Source organism: Amaranthus tricolor, chromosome 5 (assembly GCF_026212465.1).
Source record: "Amaranthus tricolor cultivar Red isolate AtriRed21 chromosome 5, ASM2621246v1, whole genome shotgun sequence".
In the NCBI taxonomy this organism is placed as follows: domain Eukaryota; kingdom Viridiplantae; phylum Streptophyta; class Magnoliopsida; order Caryophyllales; family Amaranthaceae; genus Amaranthus; species Amaranthus tricolor.
In genome coordinates this window covers 5,758,679-5,780,337 of record NC_080051.1, presented here as the reverse complement: position 1 = coordinate 5,780,337, position 21,659 = coordinate 5,758,679, and the positions used below count along the sequence as shown (strand labels likewise).

At 35.3% G+C, this 21,659-nt stretch overlaps 1 protein-coding gene across 1 annotated transcript; it reads right to left on the bottom strand.

The window, feature by feature from the left end:
• Positions 1 to 1,663: 1,663 nt before the first annotated feature.
• On the bottom strand, positions 1,664 to 3,506 carry LOC130812813 (uncharacterized). Its single transcript, XM_057678424.1, has 3 exons — positions 3,440 to 3,506; positions 3,065 to 3,208; positions 1,664 to 1,872 (listed from the first exon to the last, which is right to left on the bottom strand). Exons 1-3 carry the CDS (start codon positions 3,504 to 3,506, stop codon positions 1,664 to 1,666), a joined length of 420 nt encoding a protein of 139 aa, XP_057534407.1.
• Between the last annotated feature and the right edge of the window lie 18,153 nt (positions 3,507 to 21,659).

The following is a 21,659-nucleotide window of genomic DNA, read 5'->3' as shown; positions in this document are numbered from 1 at the left end:
GTTTAACTAATATGTGTCTTGAATTATCATCATTTAAGAGAGTTGAGTCTTCAATCTCCCCCTTGATGTAAGCCAAAACCATATTTTCCTAAATCATATTACTAAGTTAACATGAACTGAAAAACATGACAAGAATAACAAAATATCATATAGCAGAATGTTTTTCAAGACTTTGAAAATGATTTCAAATCAGAACAGTATATAAAAAAAATAGTATAAACCAATAAATTTTCATGCATCTTTTTATTACAAAATAAGGTTTCATGTTTCATTATCCATGCATGCAAACAAATATCCAATCATAATACATGCATTTATAATAATCAATATTGTATTGTAACATTTTATCAATATATCAATATTTTAACATCAAAAACATAATCATCAATCATCAATCATCATGATCATGAATATAATCAACAACTATAAACGTATCATCAAACATGTATCATCAAATAACTATGTTTATCCCCCAAACATAAATGTACATGAATACATGAATGCATTATAGCAATAAATAATCAATATGCACTAATAAACCCTAATATGTATGCAACATAATATGTATCCATAAAGCAAGCAAACAAAAGCAAACAAACCAAGCAAAAAAAATAAACATTTACTTACATATCTCCCTCTTTTTGACTTTCATCTAAAATTAAACAAGGAGTAAAAATGTTGGGATTGTTAATCAAAAAAAATATTGTTTGCCGAAATTATAAAAAAATTGTTCATCAACCAATAACAACTAAAATTACTTCCTGGACCTAGTCATCCTTTTCTTGGAAGGTTTGGTTTGGCCAGGGGAAGTAGTAACTTCAATAGTTAGAGGAATGGTCTGAATAGGATTTGCATCAACAGCTTCTGGAATCACTTCTTCTTCCTTCTCATCTGCCTTCACCTTATGAGCAACCTCCTTCTCTTTTTCTCGTTTTTTCTCCTTTGCCTTATCCATCATAGTATCCTCTTCTAACTTAGCAGCAACACCCTCATCAACATCTTCTTCCACCACCACATCTTCAACTACCATACCTTTCATGTCTTTCATAAATGTGTCTAACATAAAAGTCAGAGTAGACACCTTATCATGCAAATCAGGTAAGGAAGTTTTCATTTCACTAACCTCTAAGTCAAGAGACTGGAGGCGTGAAAGAGTGGTGTGCTCTTTAATGTGAGGGTCAAGACGTGAAAGCCGCTTACCATGGATCTTTTGTAGATCCTCTTTTTTAGATGATGACAAATGTGAGTATAACTCATACATGCCATGGATTTTAAAAATACCAAGAGGTGGGAGGATATTACTAGACAGAGATAATGGGCCAGTATAATCTACTTCCTCTGAGTCAGAGAGCAGATTAAAATGATCAAAGATCAATGTCAAAAGATTAGCATAAGGAAGTGAGCAATTTCGAACATGAGAACTGCAAAAACGTATTGTTGAAAAGATAAGAGAGGCATAATCAACGTTTTTAAAAGAGGGAACTTTCCACATCAAGATTAGATGGGCATCTGTAATTAATTCACAGGATGAGTTGCGTGAGAAGACTGTTCTAACAAAGATATTATGTAGCAATTTACCACATAAATTCAAGGCATTGTGGGTTAGTTGTTTAGTAGAAGAGAAATCAGAATAAGAATCAAGGCTAAACATATCCTTGGCATTTTATAGTGCCAGAATGTTTGGAGTAGTATCATCAGCAACATTGGAGAATTTTAACATATCATTTACTAGGGTTTTAGAGATAATAATCTCTTGGCCTATAATGAAACTTCTCAAGGCCGAATTGCCATCAATCATAATGAAAGACAAGTTAGAATAAAAGATTTTCCCAAGAATAGGGTAAGATGTAGAGCTAGGATTCAACAACATACCTGGAGTTGATTGAATAAAAGAAGAGATAATTTAAAAATCTTCAAATAAGAAGAAATTGTAGTCAAGAATATCAACATATGAAAGGGAACGGTGTTAATATCAATCCAACGACCATACGCTGTGTGATTTTTGAACCATTCTTTTGGTACATCTAAAGATTTCAAAGGTAAGGGAATGGTAGGGGTTATTGGTTCAGTCATTGGGGTTTTGGATGATTCACCTTTTTCTGATTTTGTAGCAGATTTGTTCATCCTTTTTTTGGGTGCCATGGAAATGGTTTTTGAAAGCATGAAAAAGGAGGGTGAAAGAGACGATTCAGAGGATAAAACAGAAAGTGTAGAGGTGAGGGAACAAAGAATGCGTTTCACTCACTATAAAAGGAGTATAGTACAATGCATTTGTACTTCCATAAGAATTGATTGGACAACATAGGAAAAAGGCAAAAATTAATTTTGAGAGAAAATTTTGACCGGTGTGATGTGTGTGGATAATGTGAAGAAATGCATAAGGAGTGTAATAATGATTCAATTTGATTTGAACCAAAATTTTGAACAAAACTTTATTGCATGGTTGACGTCCAAATGTGATTCGAACAAACAATTTTGTTTTAAGATAATTAAATGTCCTTTATTGATTAAAGGTATTTAACTATAAATCCCATTTTTTTATATTTACATAAAACAAATAATTTTTAAGAAGTTGAAATTAAATTTTCAATTCTTAAACACATACATAAACACACATATATAATCACAATCAAAATGTGTAAATGATATGTAATGCTCCGTCATAATATATACTTGGTATTAAGTAACAGTAAAGGTTTCCTATTAAACCCTTTTATTCTTATATCATTAAGATACCATTACTCCCCCTTAATTCATGCAACATCATTTAGCATGCCAAGTTCCATACGTATGTAAGCAAAATGATCACGACTTAAAGGTTTTGTAAACATTTCCGCTAACTGATTTTCTATAGATATAAAGGATAGAGAGATATGACCTTTTTCAACATGATCTCTTATAAAATGGTGTCGAACCTCTATGTGTTTTGTACGTGAATGTTGTACAAGATTCTTAGTGATATAAATTGCACTTGTGTTATCACATTTTATTGGAATACCTTTGAGATCAATTCTTAGATCTCGAAGTTGTTGTGCAATCCATAAGATTTAAGAACAGCACACACCTGCAGCTATGTATTCAGCTTCAGCTTTAAATAACGCAACTGAATTATACTTTTTAGAATACCATGAGATTAAAGAATTTCCCAAAAATTGACATGATCCTAAAGTGCTTTTTCTCTCAACCTTATAGCCAGCATAGTCCACATCTGAAAAACCAATCAAACTAAAATTTCCACAACTAGGGTTCCATAGACCAAAGTCGTTAGTCCCATATAAATATTTAAAGATTCTCTTAACGGCTGTTAAGTGAGATTCTTTTGGGTTAGCTTGAAAACGAGCACATAAGTAAACACTAAACATAATATCAGGATGACTAGAAGTCAAATACGATAAAGAGCTAATCATACCTCTATAAGTCTTTTGATCAACACTCTTACCGTTTATATCTTGGTCTAGAGTTAGTGTTGAACTCATAGGTGTATTAGCACCCTTGTATTCATCCATATTGTACTTCTTTAGCAAATCTCTAACATATTTACTTTGACATATAAATATGCCATTTTTCTTTTGCTTTATTTATAGTCCAAGAAAGAATGTTAAGTCTCCCATCATGCTCATTTCGAATTGCTTGCACATAATCTCAGAAAATTCCTTGCATAGAGAATCATTAGTAGCTCCAAATAATATATCATTAACATATACTTGAACAACAAGAATATCTTTTATCAATTTTACCCTGTTGAAAATCATTTTCAAGTAAATGGGAGCTAAATCTGTCATACCAAGCTCTTGGAGCTTGTTTCAAGCCATACAACGCTTTGTTTAGTTTAAACACATGATTAGGTAGATCAGAATTTTCAAAGCTAGGTGGTTGTTTAACATATACTTCCTCTTGTAAGTAGCCATTTAAGAAAGCACATTTAACATCCATTTGATATAGTTTTAGATTCATGTATGAAGCAAAAGCAAGTATAATGCGGATAGATTCTAACCTTGCAACTGGAGCGAAAGTCTCATCATAATCTACACCTTCTTCTTGATTATAACCTTGAGCTACGGGCCTTGCTTTATTCCTTATAATGTCTCCATCCACATTGAGTTTATTGCGAAAGACCCATCTAGTTCCAATAATAGTACGATCTGGAGGCCTTTCAACTAGATCCCAAACTTTGTTTCTTTCGAATTCATTTAATTCATTTTGCATAGCAATGATCCACTCTGGTTCTTTTATAGCTTCTTTAACGTCCTTTGGTTCTATAAGAGAAACAAAAGCAGAAAATGCACATAAATTTTTAAGAGAGGATCGAGTTTGCATACCTTTGTTTGGATCACTTATGATGTTTTCTAGAGGATGTTGAGATGACATTCTAAGCCTTCTTCGTAATATGGATGGTGTAATCATTCAATGAACTTGTACATACTTCCAAAGAGGAGTTTCTAATTGGTGTATCTAAAGTAGTATGTTCAGGAGCTGTTTCAAGATTTTAAGGTTGGGTTTCAAGATCAGGCAGAGAGTCTTCAATATCTACGACCTGTTTTTCTGCAATCTCATCAAGGCTTTGTATGGTATCCTGCATATTTTTCTTTTTATCTTCACCAATATTATTAGCATTCAGTTTGTCATCACTTAAATCATCAAAGTATTTATTAAGGTTTAACTCCTTAAATCCTTCACTTAATGTTCCATTGTCGGATTCATCAAATATAACATGTATACTTTCCTCAACCATACTTGTACGCTTATTTAGGACTCTAAAAGCTTTACTATTCAGTGAGTATCCAAGAAATATACCTTCATCACTTCTAGCATCAAATTTACCTAGATTATCTTTACCATTTTTATGGATAAAACATTTGCATCCAAATGGTCTAAGGTATGCTAAATTCGGTTTTCTTCCTTTGAATAGCTCATAGGGAGTTTTCTTAAGTATTGGTCTTATGAGGCATCTATTCAAGACATAATTTGCTGTGTTAACAGCTTCGGCCCAGTAGTGTTTAGGTAATCCATTTTCAATAAGTATTTTCCTAGCCATTTCTTCTAAAGTTTGATTTTTCCTTTCAACCACGACATTTTGTTGAGGTGTCCTAGGAGCTGAAAAGTGATGGGTTATACCGTATTTTTCACAAAAGGAATCAAAGCCTAACTGATCAAACTCTCTCCCATGGTCACTTCTAATTGAAACTATTAGAAGATTCAACTGAGTTTGCATTTCTTTACAACGTCTTGAGAACGTTTTCAAGGCTTCGCTTTTATCCTTCAAAAAATCAACCCACGTAAATCTAGAATAATCATCAACTGTAACTAGAATGTAAGATTTACCTCTTACACGCATTGGTCCACATATATCAATATGTAAAAGTTCACATGGTCTTGAAGTACTTACCATTTTCTTCGGTTTGAATGAAATTCTTACTTGTTTTCCTCTAATGCATGCGTCACATGTAGGACTATGTTTATAGTCAAGAGCTGGAAGTCCCTTAACTAGATCTTTACTTACCAACTTATGCATGGTATGAGTATTGATGTGACCAAGTTGTTTATGCCATAGTTTTGGACCATCTGTCATAGTTTTTAAGCACTTGAAATTCTGAGCTGCAATTTCGTTAGTATTCAAGGCATAAACATTATCATTTCTAAGGGCGGTAATAAATGTATCTCCGGTGTTAGGGTTTTTAACAACACATTTTTCTTTATCAAAGATTACTTCATTACCTTTATCACATAGTGGAGACACACTTAGTAAGTTAAAGTTTAGACCTTAAACTAGATAAACATTATCAATAGTTTTAGACGGATTTTTACCAACTTTGCCAACACCTAAAATTTTACACTTACCTTTATCTCCTAAAGTGATCGAGCCATTGCATTTTTCTTTAATTTTAGAAAAAAAGAAAGTTTTTTTTACCACTCATATGTCTCGAGCATCCACTATCGAAGATCCACTTTTGCTTTTCAAAAAAAAAAACCTTTCTCAACTTTACTTGGCTATCCAAGTGACAAATTTGGGACTATGATCAAGGTAGTGGAAAAAACCTCATTTGCTACGGTTTTGGCCCCAAGTAATAGTGATAGCAGCAAATGGCCTATTTTAAATGCTGCGGTTAAAAACCGCAGCAAAAAAGGACATTATTTGCTGCGGTCAACCCATAACCGCAGCAAATAAAGAGGAGTATTTGCTGCAGTCAGCCTCAAAACCGCAACAAATAGTTATTTTTTTTTTTTTTTTTTTGCTGCTTCAGGAGGTACTACACGTGCCGCGGAGATTTACGCAAGCCGCAGAGTTTTTTTTTTTTTTTTTTAACTGTTTTCGTTTAATAGTATTAAATAATCAAATAATGTACAATATAATAAACAATGATTAATCCAATGATAATCACCAATTAACTCCAATAATCACCAATAATCTCTTTGTAAACTCTCGAACGTATATATAATATAATAATATGTACATATACATATTAAAGTCCTAATAAATCAAAAGGTGCTTTTAAACTTGACACAATTACTTTTAAACTTGCTCTAGTCATAAAAATAATGAATACTTGACTCCAAAAAGAGTGTCACACATCAAAAGCTCTCGGTTTTTGAGATTCAATCCTACATGTTCCATATAGAAAGCATCTTGCGAAAGTGAAATGTGGATTCGAATTGAGAATTTTTGTCCTTCGAATAAACATCGACATGGCAAACGAAGGAAATGTTTATTTCAAGCTTACTCAGAACTTATATAAACTTCCCATATTTTTCTTCAAGCTTGCAACGCGCTAATCTCTATAGGAAAGGAACAAAAGGTACATATACATCAGTGGTGGGCTTCTTTCACTTCTCTGGGGCTGGTGCTGGTTGTTTCTCTTTTTCCCCCTCATTATGTGCTTCTTCCTTTACTACCACCTCTTCTTGTTCATTTTAGAAAACAACCATGGGTGGAGGATTATAGGTGGTGCCGCTTCTTAGTGTAACTACATTTACATGCCTGGAGGGATTTTTCTCTGTGTTCCTTGGTAGCTGTCCACTGGGATCGGAATGATTGCTCAATTGCTACGCCATTTGTGCCATCTGATTATCAATGATTTTGTTGCGTGCTTGAATCTTTTGGATGTCACTAGAAGTATCAACGTTAATCTTGGACTGAGTGGCAATGAAGTTCTCTATCATGGACTCCAAATTAGATTTTTTTAGTGAGTTTGGTGGTCGAGGTCTTTGAAACCCTAGGGGTTGTTGGTTATATGTCGGTGGAGGTTGGTGATATGATGGTGGGTTCAATGATGCATTGGGATTTTTATATGAAAAGTTACGATGATGCTTCCAACCTTCATTGTAGGTGTTGAAGTATAGGTTGAATGGTGGTTTCCTTTGGTTGTACACTGTATTAACTTGTTGGTTTAATGACGATTCTGCTGCTGCACACTCTCATGGGGAGTACCTAGGATTCCACACATTTCACAAGCCTTTAGTGTGTTCCCTACACTCAACTGGTCCATCCTCCTAGACAATGCGTGGATAGAATTTTGAATGGCAAGTAATGTATCCACTTTATATTTTCACTAGTGGAAAAATGCTCATTTGCTGTGGTTTTTGGGCCATAATATGCTGCGGTTTAGGCCCCAAACATTACTGATAGCAGCAGATGGCCTATTTGAAATGCTACGGTTTAAAACTACAGCACATAAAAAGACTATATGCTGCGGGCCTACCAAAACCGCAGCATATAGTGTAAGACTATATGCTGCGATTTTAGGAGGCCCGTAGCATTTAACATATTATTTTTTTTTCTTAACTCGTTTAATATTAATAAATAATCCAATGATTAATGTACAATTTAATAAACAATGATTAATATACAATGTAATAATCAAATGATAATCACCAATTATCACCAATAATCACCAAAAATCTCTTTGTAAAGTCGCGTTTGTGTATATAATAATATGTACATATACAAATTAAAGTCCTAAATCTAAACTAATTACATTATTTACCAAGAACAAAAATTAGCAAGATATGCGGACATCTTGTCTTTCAATTTGCGCATTTCCCCATCTCTCAAAGGGCGTGATTCCCATGGAGTGTCGTATAAAACTTATAATATAATATTATATTAAATGATACATAAACATTAGATTTTACCAATAGTAAATATATAATATTATAATTTAAGAACATAAAAAATACTTATGGGATCAATTTTTTTGACTCCAACCTCCTTCACGGATTGTAAGATATCATCTATGTATTTGAGAGTGTAGTAGCCGCAATTAACGGTATTATAATCTTGTTGAAAGCACTAAGAGAAAATAGATGTTAGATCCAAAAAAGCTTTAAAAACTCTTAAAATCGCAACTTAGCATGTAATTTCAAGCATATGAATAATGATTTTCAATTCTAACCACTTCAACACAATAATATATAGCAAATAGTGTTGTGTGCCATGTTTCATGCAAAACAAACCAAGTTTGAGCTACTTTATGCACGAAAATGCTAAAAATGCTTAAAAACCCTTAAAATCGCAACATAGCACGTAATTTTTAGCATATGACTATGATTTTAAATTCTAATCACTTCAACACAATAATATATACCAAATAGTGTTGTGTGCCAAGTTTCGTGCAAAACAAACCAAGTTTGAGTGAGCTACTTTATGCGCGAAAGTGCTAAAAAAGCTTAAAAACCCTTAAATTTGAAACTTAGCACGTAAATTTTAGCATATGAAAACGATTTTTAAATCAAACCACTTCAACACAATAATATATACCAAATAGTGTTGTGTGCCAAGTTTCATGCAAAACAAACCAAGTTTGAGCTACTTTATGCGCGAAAGTGCCAAAAGAAGCTTAAAAACACTTAAAATCGCAACTTACCACGTAATTTCTACCTTATGACTATGATTTTCAATTCTAACCACTTCAACACAATAATAGATACCAACTAGTGTTGTGTGCCAAGTTTCGTGCAAAACAAACCTAGTTTTAGCTACTTTATGCGCGAATATGCCAAAAAAGCTTTAAAACCCTTAAAGTGGCAACATAGCACGTAATTTCTAGCATATGACTATGATTTTCAATTCTAACCACTTCAACACAATAATATATACCAAATAGTGTTGTGTGCCAAGTTTCGTGCAAAACAAACCAAGTTTGAGTAAGTTACTTTATGCGCGAAATTACCAAAAAAGCTTAATAACCCTTAAAATCGCAACTTAGCTCGTAAATTTTAGCATATGACTATGAATTTTAATAAAAACCACTTCAACACAATAATATATACGAAGTAGTGTTGTGTGCCAAGTTTCGTGCAAAACAAACCAAGTTTGAGCTACTTTATGCGCGAAAGTGCCAAAAAAAAGCTTAAAAACCCTTAAAATCGCAACTTAGCACGTAATTTTGAGCTTATGACTATGAATTTCAATTCTAACCACTTCAACACAATAACATATACCAATCAGTTTTGTGTGCCAAGTTTCGTGCAAAACAAACCAAGTTGTAGCTACTTTATGCGCGAAAGTGCCAAAAAAGCTTAAAAAACCTTAAAATCGCAACTTAGCACGTAATTTCTCGCATATGACTATTATTCTCAATTCTAACAACTTCAACAAATAATATATACCAAATAGTGTTGTGTCCCAAGTTTCGTGCTAAAAAAATTATGTTTTAGCTACTTTATGCGCGAAAGTGCAAAAAAAGCTTAAAAACCCTTAAAATCGCAACTTAACTCGTAATTTTTAGCATATGACTATGATATTCAATTCTAACCACTTCAACACAATAATATATACCAAATAGTGTTGTGTGCCAAGTTTCGTGCAAAACAAACTAAGTTTTAGCTACTTTATGCGCGAAAGTGCCAACAAAGCTTAAAAACACTTAAAATAGAAACTTAGCACGTAATTTCTAGCATATGACTATGATTTTTAATTCTAACAACTTCAACACAATAATATATACCCAATAGTGTTGTGTGCCACGTTTTGTGCAAAATAGAAACCCCGTTATTCTGTAGATAAGATGACTTCTTATCTTGACCATCAGTCCAAAATGTGAAGCCATTGACATCATAACCCTCATATTTGTTGACATCATCACGAGGACCAAAAGGTAACTACTTAACAATTTCAGATACATGCTTGTGTTCTTCACTTATTACTCGATTATGAAACCAATCAATAAACGTTTTTTTATGCAACTGCATCAATCCTCTATCCCCTTTACAAGGATATTTTGCACGCAATATATCTTAATGCTCACTCAAAAAAGGATGGACTTCAGGAATATGATGGAACACATACAAGTGTGCTTGTTGAAGACTGTCTCGAGGAGGTGTGATCGATTTGGAGCCAATTGTTCCTTCTCCTTCAAGCTTTCCTTCATGTCAAGAGGTGGGAAGTCCAATAGGCTTTGCCATGGCCAAATTCTCGGCTATAAAGTTACTAATCTCATCACTCACAGTGCCTTGAATCACACTCCCCTCGGGGGTTGTGCTGGATTCCTCACCATGTTTTGTAAAACACCTATGTGTCTTTCAAAACTGGACCTAAAAGCTTGATCTCACGAACGAGATGAACAATAAGATGAACCATTATGTCAAAGAAAGAAGGTGGAAAATACATCTCAAACTTGCATAAAGTTACAATTAAGTCGACTTGAAGGGCTTCAAGTATAAAGGGATAAAGAACTTTACTTAAAATTGTGTTGAAGAAGGAACATAGCTCGGTAATAGCATATCTCACATGTTTTGGCAATATTCCACGGATTGCAATTGGTAAGAACACCTGCATCATCACATGGCAATCGTGAGATTTCATTCTTCCCAACTTCAACTGACCATTTAGGGTCACAAATCTCTTCATGTTGGATGAGTACCTAGACGGAACCTTAATGCTATACAAAGACCCACAAAATGCCCGCTTATCTGCTATGGACAATGTGTAGCAAGCTGGAGGTAAATAAACTTTGTTATTACTCATCTTCGTCTTACCGCCCTTTCCCTTGTTACTACCACTAACTTCATCAGCTCTATTTTTTTTCTTACTCACCTTAACATGTGCCCAAAACTCTGGACGAACGAAGACCCTTACATTCAAACCAATCTCGCACGGCCTTAACATCCTTTGTCTTACCCGGAATGTTCATGAGAGTCCCGAGTATGGCATCGCATACATTTTTCTCTATATACATAACGTCAAGTCAATGCCTAACCTGTAGATCTCTCTAATCTGGAAGCTTCCAAAAGATTGGTTCTTTTTTCCATAATCGGTCTTCACCCCTTTGCCCTTGCCCTGTTTTACCAAATACGGTCCTCAACCTCCCCGTTGAACATCTTCTTCTTCTTACGATATTAGTGATCTCGTGGGAGGAATTTTCAATGGTGCATGAATACGTGTTTGCACTTAGGAATCCATGTGGATTCCATGACATCGATACATATTGGGCATGCTTTCTTTCCTTTGTCTTTATACCTCGATAAGTTGTCATATGCTGGAAATCATTAACGGTGCATAAAAGCATTGCACGCAAGGTGAACTCCTCATTAGCATATGCATCAAAAACGGAAACGCCTTCATCCCACATTTTTCTCAAATGTTGAACGAGAGGTGCAAGATATACATCTATGTCATTGCCAAGTTGTTTAGGACCCGAGATTAGAAGCGAAAGCATAATGTACTTACGCTTCATACACAACCAAGGTGGCAAATTATAGATCGCTAACAGTACCGGCCCAGTACTATGTTGAGAACTAAGATTGCCGAATGGGTTCATTGCATCCGTACAAAGTCCGAGCCTTAAATTACGAACCTCATCCCCAAAAGTCTTATGCAACCTATTAATAATCTTCCACTCCGGAGAATCAGATTGATGTGTGAGCAAGTGACCTTTCATCACCCTATCTGCATGCCACCTCAAATTTAACGCATCTTTCTTTATAGAAAACAAGCGCTTGAAGTTAGTGGTAGTAACAAGGGAAAGGGCGGTAAGACGAAGATGAGTAATAACAAAGTTTATTTACCTCCAGCTTGCTACACATTGTCCAAAGCAGATAAGCGGGCATTTTGTGGGTCTTTGTATGGTATTAAGGTTCCGTCTAGGTACTCATCCAACATGATGAGATTTGTGACCCTAAATGGTCAGTTGAAGTTGGGAAGAATGAAATCTCACGATACCTTAGCCGGGGGCGCCCTTTAGCATCCCGAGCCCCTTTACGCTTGTAGCGCGATAACCCACACTTAGGAGACTCTTCTAAGTTCTTGTTTTTATTCCGATACAATGCACAATCATTCGGACACGCTTGAATCTTCTGGTACTCTAAGCCAAAAGGACACATGAGCTTTTTGGCATAATATGTTGACTTTGGAAGTACATTTCCCGAAGCATCTCACCTAACGCTTCTAATAACATTATGAAACTAGCGTCACTCCAATTGAACTTTGACTTAATGTTGAAAATTGTCAACACTGTTGTTAGTTTGGTGAACTTTGTACATCCAGGGTACAAAGGCTTTTGAGAAGCCTCTGTCAACAAGTCAAAAACACGAGGACGTTTTCGTAACTCATCCTCGACTCCCTCCATCATCTCATCAACACGATCCACATCCTCATCGACATTCTCTTCATCTGTCTCATACCTATCAACATGATCTACTACATCCTCATTGACATCAGCCACATTATTGACGTCCTCAATAACACTTTTCTCTTTGTAAACTCCCTCCTCACCATGCCAAACCCAAACATGATATTGAGGCCTAAACCCACGTCGAAGTATGTGCTCCCTAAGGATATGAACACTATCCACCTTTGATACATTGCCACAAGTGACACATGGGCAATAAAAACCAGCTCCCCCAATCCTAACTTGATTTTCAACTGCCATACTACAAAATTTTAATACGCCATCAAAAAATTCGGACGATTCAATGCTTCCATACATCCAAGAACGATCTTTTGTCATCCTAATTAGTGTGATTAATTAATTAAAAATAAACTTAATAACAACTTTTAACATATGTACTTAACGAACTCTAATTAACCACAAAATTAAGTAATAATCATTCATTTAACCCTAATTTACAATATTGATAATAAACCATCATAATGTATAAATTGTTAAAAAAATATGTATATTCTAATAAGAAGATTGTTTTAACCCTAATTAACCTTAATAATAAGAAATTTAACCATAAACAACCCTATTTAAACCTAATTTATAAACTATAAAAAAAATATGATAAATTTAAAACTTAAAAACCACAACTACATACACATTCATAAATAAAATAAAGAAATTACTTAAAAATATAACAAAACATTAAATGTACGATAAATTTAGAACTTAAAAACAACAACTAGATACACATTCATAAATTATGATAAATTTATGTCTAATTTACAAAATCAAAATGAAAATTATACCTTGAATTTTCGTGGGTTATGGGTTGTGTATAACCTATACAATGAAAAACAAATTAGTACAAAAAAAACTAAGCCCAAAAACACAATTAATGAAGCTTGAACAACAATGAGTTTGAGAACTAAGCTTTAAAAAATTATACCTTGAAGAAGAGCAAGAACTAAGCCCAAATTTCGTGGGTTTAAGAAGAGAACCAACAATGGGTTCTGCGTGGGTTTAAAACTTCGTGGGTTTATAACCACAATGGGTTCTGCATAGATGATGAAGAAACAATAGACATGCGTTTGAAGAAGATTGATTGTAGAACAAGAACAAGAAAGGCAAGAACAAGTCATGCGTTTGAAGAGGTTGTTTTAAGAAGAAACAGTAGGTTGAAGAGGGTTTAATGAAACAAAAGGTTTTGTAACGTTAAAAGGTGCGATTTTAAAAGGCTTATATGTTGCGGGCATCCAAAAAACCACAGCATATGTTATCATATTTTTTTTTCCTAATTCTTTTTCCTATTTATTGCTACGTATATAAAAAACTGCAGCAAATGATTAGCAGCAAATGATGATTTTTCCACTAGTGTTTCCACCTTTCTTGGTATTCCTTTTATCTCTCCAATGGAAGTTCGAGGACATTTCCTTGATTATCTGCTTGGCTACCTTGGGGGTTTTGGCCATCAATGTTCCTCCAGCTGCAGCATCTACTGAAATCTGTATCTCGTCCCTAAGACCATTGTAAAAATTCTGAATTAAGAGCCAGTCTGGGATTCCATGGCGCGGGCACTTCCTTTGTAACCCTTTATATCTTTCCCTAGCCTCTTATAATGCTTCACCGTCTTCTTGACGGAATGAGGTTATGTCATTACGTAGTTTAGCAGTTTTGGCTGGTGAAAAGAATCGAGCAAGGAAAGCATTAGATAGTGCCTCGCATGTGCGATACTTGTTTAGCCGTTTAGATCTTAACCAATCTCTTGGCTCACCACGAAGTGAGTAGGGGAAACAAGTCCGCTTTATTTGTTCATCAGAAATCCCCTGATATTTCACAGTGCCACACTTGTTCACGAACTCATCTAGATGGTCGTTTGGATTCTCCATCTCAGTGCCGAAAAATTGATTCTGACCAATGAATTGTAAGAAAGTTGGTTTGATCTCATAGTTTGCGGTTGTGATGGTTGGCTGAACAATACTCGACCCTAGACTCCCATCAGGCATGGCATATTTCCGAAGGGATTTTGGGTGTTCTACTGCCATTTTTTGTTGTTTCCTTCTCCATCTTCTTATCCCAATTTCAGGATTTATCAGTACAATATTTACTTGTCCTTGATACCTAGTATGCATACACTACACTCAAAAATCGGGGTCAAGCGCAAAGTGAAGAGAAAAATGAAAACAACTCAAAATAATAAAGAACAATGAGCTAACTAATCAAGAAAAACAATTAACAAAGTCGTCACTCCGCGGCAACGGCGCCAAAAACTTGATTGGGACTTTACATCCTTCAATAGTAATACCGCAAGTGCACGACATAGCATAGTATGTCGGCAAGTACGGGTCGAATTCACAAGGAGTGGGGGTTAAGTTATTAGTTTCTCGATCGATTAGTGTGTTCGAAAACGTATAATATGATGTTTGTAGATAGAAATAATTAAAACAAGAAAATAAAAGTACTTAATGAAAATAAAGCATACAAGTAAATTAGGATACAATGAACTAAAAGCAAGGATAAAATGATCAATAAGCTAACAGGCATAGGCTAGGCTTTCTCACCAAATAGTGTTTACAAAACATTAACCTAAGGTCATGGATATATTGTTATGGGGAAGAACGTATCATAAGTACTAATGTTCTCTCTCGAGCAACAAAAGCTTCCTAAACATACTCAACTACCTATTCTCATGGAGCTTAGTATAATTTAAGACATGAAGCACACATTCAACATTTCCAATCAAAGCATCTACCTATTCTCATAGAGATGTCTTGACTTTTAAGAATAGATTATCGTTAAAAATCGACTCTCGCCCTCAATTCAACGACACTACAACATGATAGAAAAATCCATCTTAAACAATAAACAACACAACCAAGCCAAAGGTAAAGAAATCAATTCAAACTACATACATGGTGATGATGCCTAGCCTAAGCCAAAACAAAATACTCACTCATACTCATAATAAAATTGTAGATTGCAAACAAGCCAAAAATAATAGATGAATAAATTAAAATGAAGTATCCTAAAGAGATGAGTGCAATATAAGTTGAAGAACTACAAGCATGAATATATGAAACTAAAGGAAAACAATCAAAGATAACTAAGTGACATGAATTGAAAACAATATAAGCAAGGATAGAAGTTACTCTTTTAAGTTCAATCTAAGGATGACCAAGATGATTTGATGATTCAAAGTAATGCCTTCCAAAAGCATCAATAATAGTACACCAATGGTTAAAGAATTCCCAGTTTCAAAATATTACAATAAAGGATGAACTTAAGATTGTATTTGGAAATTGAAAATACTTAATTGAATTGAAAGGGAAATTATGCTAATACAGATTCTTAATTGAAATGAAAGCAAAGCTATGAAGAATACACAGAAATTACTCAAAATGAAAGGTGAGAACTGAGATGATAGCAACATCTTCCTCTTCTCTATTTATAGGCCTCAAAAACAAGTAGAGGGTGGTGGTTTCATGATTGCTCCACCACCCCTAGGTTGTAGGAGCGGGGGTGCCACCCCTAATGGATAGGGTAAGGTGGCTGGCGGTCTTAGCAGCAGCAATTAGAAGCAACAAATGTAATTGGACCTCGAACGATACTTAAAAAGATCCCAAAAGTTGTTGCCGCCCATTTCGCTCGACTCGAGCGGATCCCACTCGACTAATCGAGCCACCTTCAGGTCCAACATTAGAAACTTCAAAAATTGGATAGAATCTAAAATTTAGCTCAGCTCAACCCGAGCCATCTTACTCGACCAGTCGAGCGGATGTCCTATACTCCTGAATTGAATCCTACTGATGATCAGAAGCTTTGGAAGTTTGAATGTACTTCGCTCATCCCGAGCCAACTTGCTTGACCGATCGAGCGAACTTCAGATATGTAATACTTAGCTTCTGACTCAAGCAATGCTCTTGGGCTGCTCAAGCTACTTTGGCTCGAGCCCATTCTTGTCGAGTGGATCTACTTTGGCTTCTTTTTGGCTTGTTCTTATGGCTTGGCTCATGAAGTTTTACTTCTTTGAGCCCTCGGTGTTTAGGTGAGCAATGTAAGCAACCAAAGGGGCTACTTTGTGCTCGATATTGATAATTAGATCCTGAGATGAAATAAAACACCAAAGCAACAAAACAAGCGTAAAATCCAATAAACCAATGCAATAACATGTAGCTTCCTCACGCTAAATAAGCCACTTATAGGGGTAAAAATAAAGATAAAATGTAGCTAACAACTAAGAGATAAATTCACATAAGGACTTAGACCCCCGAATAATAAAATAATAGTAATGAAAACTCCTTTTAAGGAAAAATTCGTTTGGGAAACCCAATAGGGTTATCAAAAGGATTGGAAATAGGTACCCAATAGGGTAATTTGGTCCTCATCGATGGGGCTCTAATAAGGGCCACCATGGGGGTATGCATACTCTTAACTTTGGCTACCCGTTAAGATATCGAGTAACGTCTTGGTCGGTAGTTGCCTTGGGATTAGCTCACCCTTGTGTATTCTAATAAACTTATTATTGACACAAGAGATTGGAGAATTGGAGATGAGTCATCGTACTCGATTGATTAAACAAGGAATGATAAATTATACTAGAGCCTTCGTATACTAGGTGGATTGTGATGAAAATTATTATGTGTTTGTTATGTATTTTTAATATCTGCCTCTGACATGTACTGTGTTTTGAACACATGCAATGATGTTGTCCTTGACGACTAGAAGACTTCTTGCAGGCTGGGACTGCTTGCATAATTACCTTTGTAGGTTTCGAAAGTTTGAAACTATGATTTTCCTAAAGACTAGATTATACTTATTTTTGTTTTAGAGGCGCAAGGGGGTTCTCGAGTTGTATGAGGATTTCATTTAGATTTTCTTTTATTTTTCTGTTGCTATAGTTTGATTAATGTAGTCTCTACCATCAGAATGTAACCCGTTCAGGGTGGAACCAATCCTTGGACTTCAGTGTTTAAACTTTCATTAATGGTTCGAATGTCAATCGTAGAACTACGACTTTATGTAGATTTTTCTAGTTGACTATATTCGCGCCATTACAGTTAGTATCAGAGCCAACTTTCTGACTACCGGTAGAGCTTAAACGAATACCTTCGGAGAACTTAATAGGAGAAACTTTACCCCTGAAAAACCTGAGATCAAACAAACTAATGAAGGTAACCAAAACATTGGCCAAGGTGAGCAAGAGAAACAATTTGGAATTGATGAACGAATACATTAGGGAGGGGGGGGGGGGAAGGGATAGTGAATAATGACAAATTACACAAGCGTGAGGTAGAGGGCGGAAAACCTAGGTTAGTTTTAGCCTCTCTTTTGGGACTCTATCAAGGGGTTATCAATGTAAATTAAGGAGTAGATATGGGGGAGTCTCTAAGACCGAAGCTTATTGTGTTGTCAGATATGGACTTAGAAGATGATCCTATGTTAGATACACTAGATGAGGATCCAGAGCAGGATTGGGAGGACTCAGACATACAAATGAGTTATGAGTCCAAAGATGATTGATGGGGAACTTTGGGTTGACTACCTATTCGCCGACTTGGTTGCCTATATACGTTTATTTTATTCAAGGTTTTGAAGATTTTTGTTAAACTTTTGAATTTTAGTAATTTGGGTTAGCTTCATTTTGATCTATGCAATAGTAAAGTGACTTGTTATGTCACGAGTTTTTGATGTAAGGACTTTATATTTCTTTTTGCGTATTTGTTGAAGTATATTTTCGTTTCTAAATAAGGGGTTATTTAACACCTTGTTGAGTTATGATATGTGTGGTTAACTTTATTGCTCAAACAAAATGCTATGATTAATGAAGATATTATATTGAATAAGTAACTAACTTATCCAGATAAATTAGAAAAATTCGTTGTGAATACAATAGAAATAATAATACAAAATCATTAATAACAATATAATTACACATGGTGACCACATACTCTTTTCATAGTTTATATAATTTTAATCTATTATGCCTCTAGTGTCAACAATACGTTTGGGAAGGTGGAACGTAGAGAGAACCCTGAGGAATTTGTAATAGCTCTATCAAATGCTAGCACTCCTAGGTTTAGGACCACTCTTCAGTAAGCCTCTACCATGAGTAAGAGAATAAGCCATAACAAGCCTTCATATTTCAGTGGTAAAAGGGATTTGGCCTTGTTGGAGGTATGGTTGAGAGAGTTTTATAAATTTCTTTTTGCGTGGTCAAATCTCCAAAAGAGTTAAGGGTTAACCAAGCATCAATTAATCTATTAAAAGATTCCCATTACTGGTGGTTAAATAGCCGGGAAGGATTAATAGTGGAATTCAATGGGAATTTGGGTTGGAAGGAACTTAACCAGATATTGCATGAAAAGTTTTACCCAACTTATGTACGAAAAGACAAGGCAAATGAGTTTGCTCATATTAAGATGGGAAAAATCAATGATGGATGAATACTACCAAAACTTTATGGAATATATGAGGTTTTGTCCAGAAAATATGCCAACTGAAGGTAAAAAAATTTGCGATGTTTAGAGCTAGGGATAACCATTAAAAATTAAAAAGCATGTTGAGAGCAACAGTTACAAGACCCCATAACAAATATATAAAAGAGCATCAGGTTAGAAACTTTCTTCTAGAAAATGGGGTAAAATGGCTGAAACAAAAAGGCCCAAAAGCACAATATGATAGAGATGGGAAGGAGAGGAGGTACATCTATAAGTGATGTAAGAAGAACCATCCCGAAAAGGATAATGGAGGAACTTAGTTGAGTATAACTTCTGTCATAAGAAAGCGTGTATGAATGTTATACCTAGAAAGGTCCAGCTAATACTCAAAATGGGGGTCAGAATAGATTTTCTCAGATTCGTATTAGAGATGGTAGGGTTGAAAACATAAACAATGGGAATTCAAAATACCATAACAATGGGAGTTACAAGTTTCAAAGAACCTCCAACAACCAGAATCAAAATAGTAATGGCAGGGATAACGCTTTAAGTGGTCAATGTAATGGGAATGGTGAATCTAGAAATCTTGGGGCTCAAGCAACAGGTTGCGTTTATGCCATTAATGCAAGAGAGCTGGCACAGACTCCTGAGATGGTGACACGTACGGTTAAAAATAAATTAAGTAAATATTAAAGCGTTGTTTGATATTAGAGCCACTTGTTCTTTTGTTTCTAGAAGTAAAGTTGAACGATTAAACCTAAAGAACCCTAAAAGTGTTTAATATGTTGTAGTTGTACCATTTGTTGGATTGTATACATGCAATACTTTATATAGAAATGTTAACGTGAGAATTGGGAAGGTGATTTTTACGTGCGACTTATACGTCTTGGATATGGAAATACTAGAAGCAATCATAGGAATAGACTGGTTGGGGAAGTATAAAGCTACAATTGAGTGTCGCGAACAGAGAGTTGTGTTAAGAGGACCAAATGGTGAGAACGTGAGTTATAGAAGAGATTCTAAGAGTCTTAAGTCGAATATAATATCAGCATTGAAACTTGAAAAGTTAGGGCATAAAAAAAATATGTGAGTTAGTTTTGTGTAACTTAAATGAGATAGGGAACAAAGAACTTAAGGCGGATGATATCGGTGGGGGAGTTTACGGATGTATTTCCTGATGAGTTGCCAGGGATGCCTCCCTCACATAGCAGTAATTTCACCATTGACTTAATGCCAGGTACGAGACCAATTTTAAGGGTTCCCTATCGTATGGTACCTTAGGAGATGGAAGAGTTGAAAGCTCAATTGGAGGAGATGTTAGAAAAAAGGGTATATTAGGGCTAGTATATCACCATGGGGAGCACCCGTACTTTTGTGAGAAAGAAAGATGGCAGTGTGAGGTTATGTATTGATTACAGAGAGCAGAATAAGGTTACGATCAAGAATAAGTACCCACTTTTGAGAACAGACGACTTATTTGATCAGTCAAAAGTAGCAAGTGTCTTTTCCAAGATAGATCTTCATTCGGGGTATCATCAGTTGATAAATCACGAGAAGGATTTATCTCTAATAGCTTTACGTACACGATATGAATATTTTGAATTTACTATGACGTCTTTTGGGTTATTAAATGCTCCAAATGCATTTATGGGACTTATGAATCAGGTGTTTAGAGCCTATTTAGATAACTTTGTGGTTGTTTCTGTTGATGATATCTTGGTGTACTTGAAGGATAGGGGTGAGCATGAAGAACATTTACGTGTGATACTGCAAGTTTTAAGAGAAAATAGTCTATACACAAAGTTGTCTAATTGTAAATTTTAGTTAGAGAAGGTATCATTATTAGGGTATTTTGTGTCTAGGGAGGAAATTTCTATTGATCCTGCTAGATCGAGGTCGTCCGTGATTGGGTTGCACCTAAAAATGTTAAGGAGGTACGGAGTTTCTTGGGTTTGGCTGATTATTATATGAGATTTCTTAAGGATTTTTTTTCGCATTGCTCAACTTATGATGTCATTGATGAAGAAAGAAAAGAAGGTTGAGTGGTCTGAGGAATGTGAAAGCGCTTTTCAAACCTTAAAAGAAAGTCTAACTTTTGTATCTGTTTTCGCATTGTTTGATCTTTCTCTAGATTATGCGTTGTATAGCAACGCCTCGAAAAATGGGTTAGGGTGTGTGTTTATGCAAGACTAAAAGGTTAATGCTTACGCATCGCGCCAGTTAAAGCCACATGGGGTCAACTATCCCACGCACGATTTAGAGTTGGCTGCAATATGTGTCAGCGAAGGTGTGAAGTGTAAGGTTATTACGGATCATCAGAGTTTAAAATACCTGTATACTCAGAGTGAGCTCAATATGTGTCAGCGAAGATGGTTAGAACTTTTAGCTGACTTCGATTTTGACTTCACATACCATGAAGGGAAGGCAAAATTAGTTGCTGATGCCTTAAACAAGAACACTACCTATTCAGTGAGTACTTTGATAGGGTCCGACGAACTTATCAGAGATTTTTCTAAATTGAATTTAGAGATTGTTCGTGAAGGAGAACTCCCTGTGAGGTTGAACGCACTGTCTATCCAACATTCGTTTTTCGCATAAGTCATGAGTGCTCAAGATCGAGATCCCA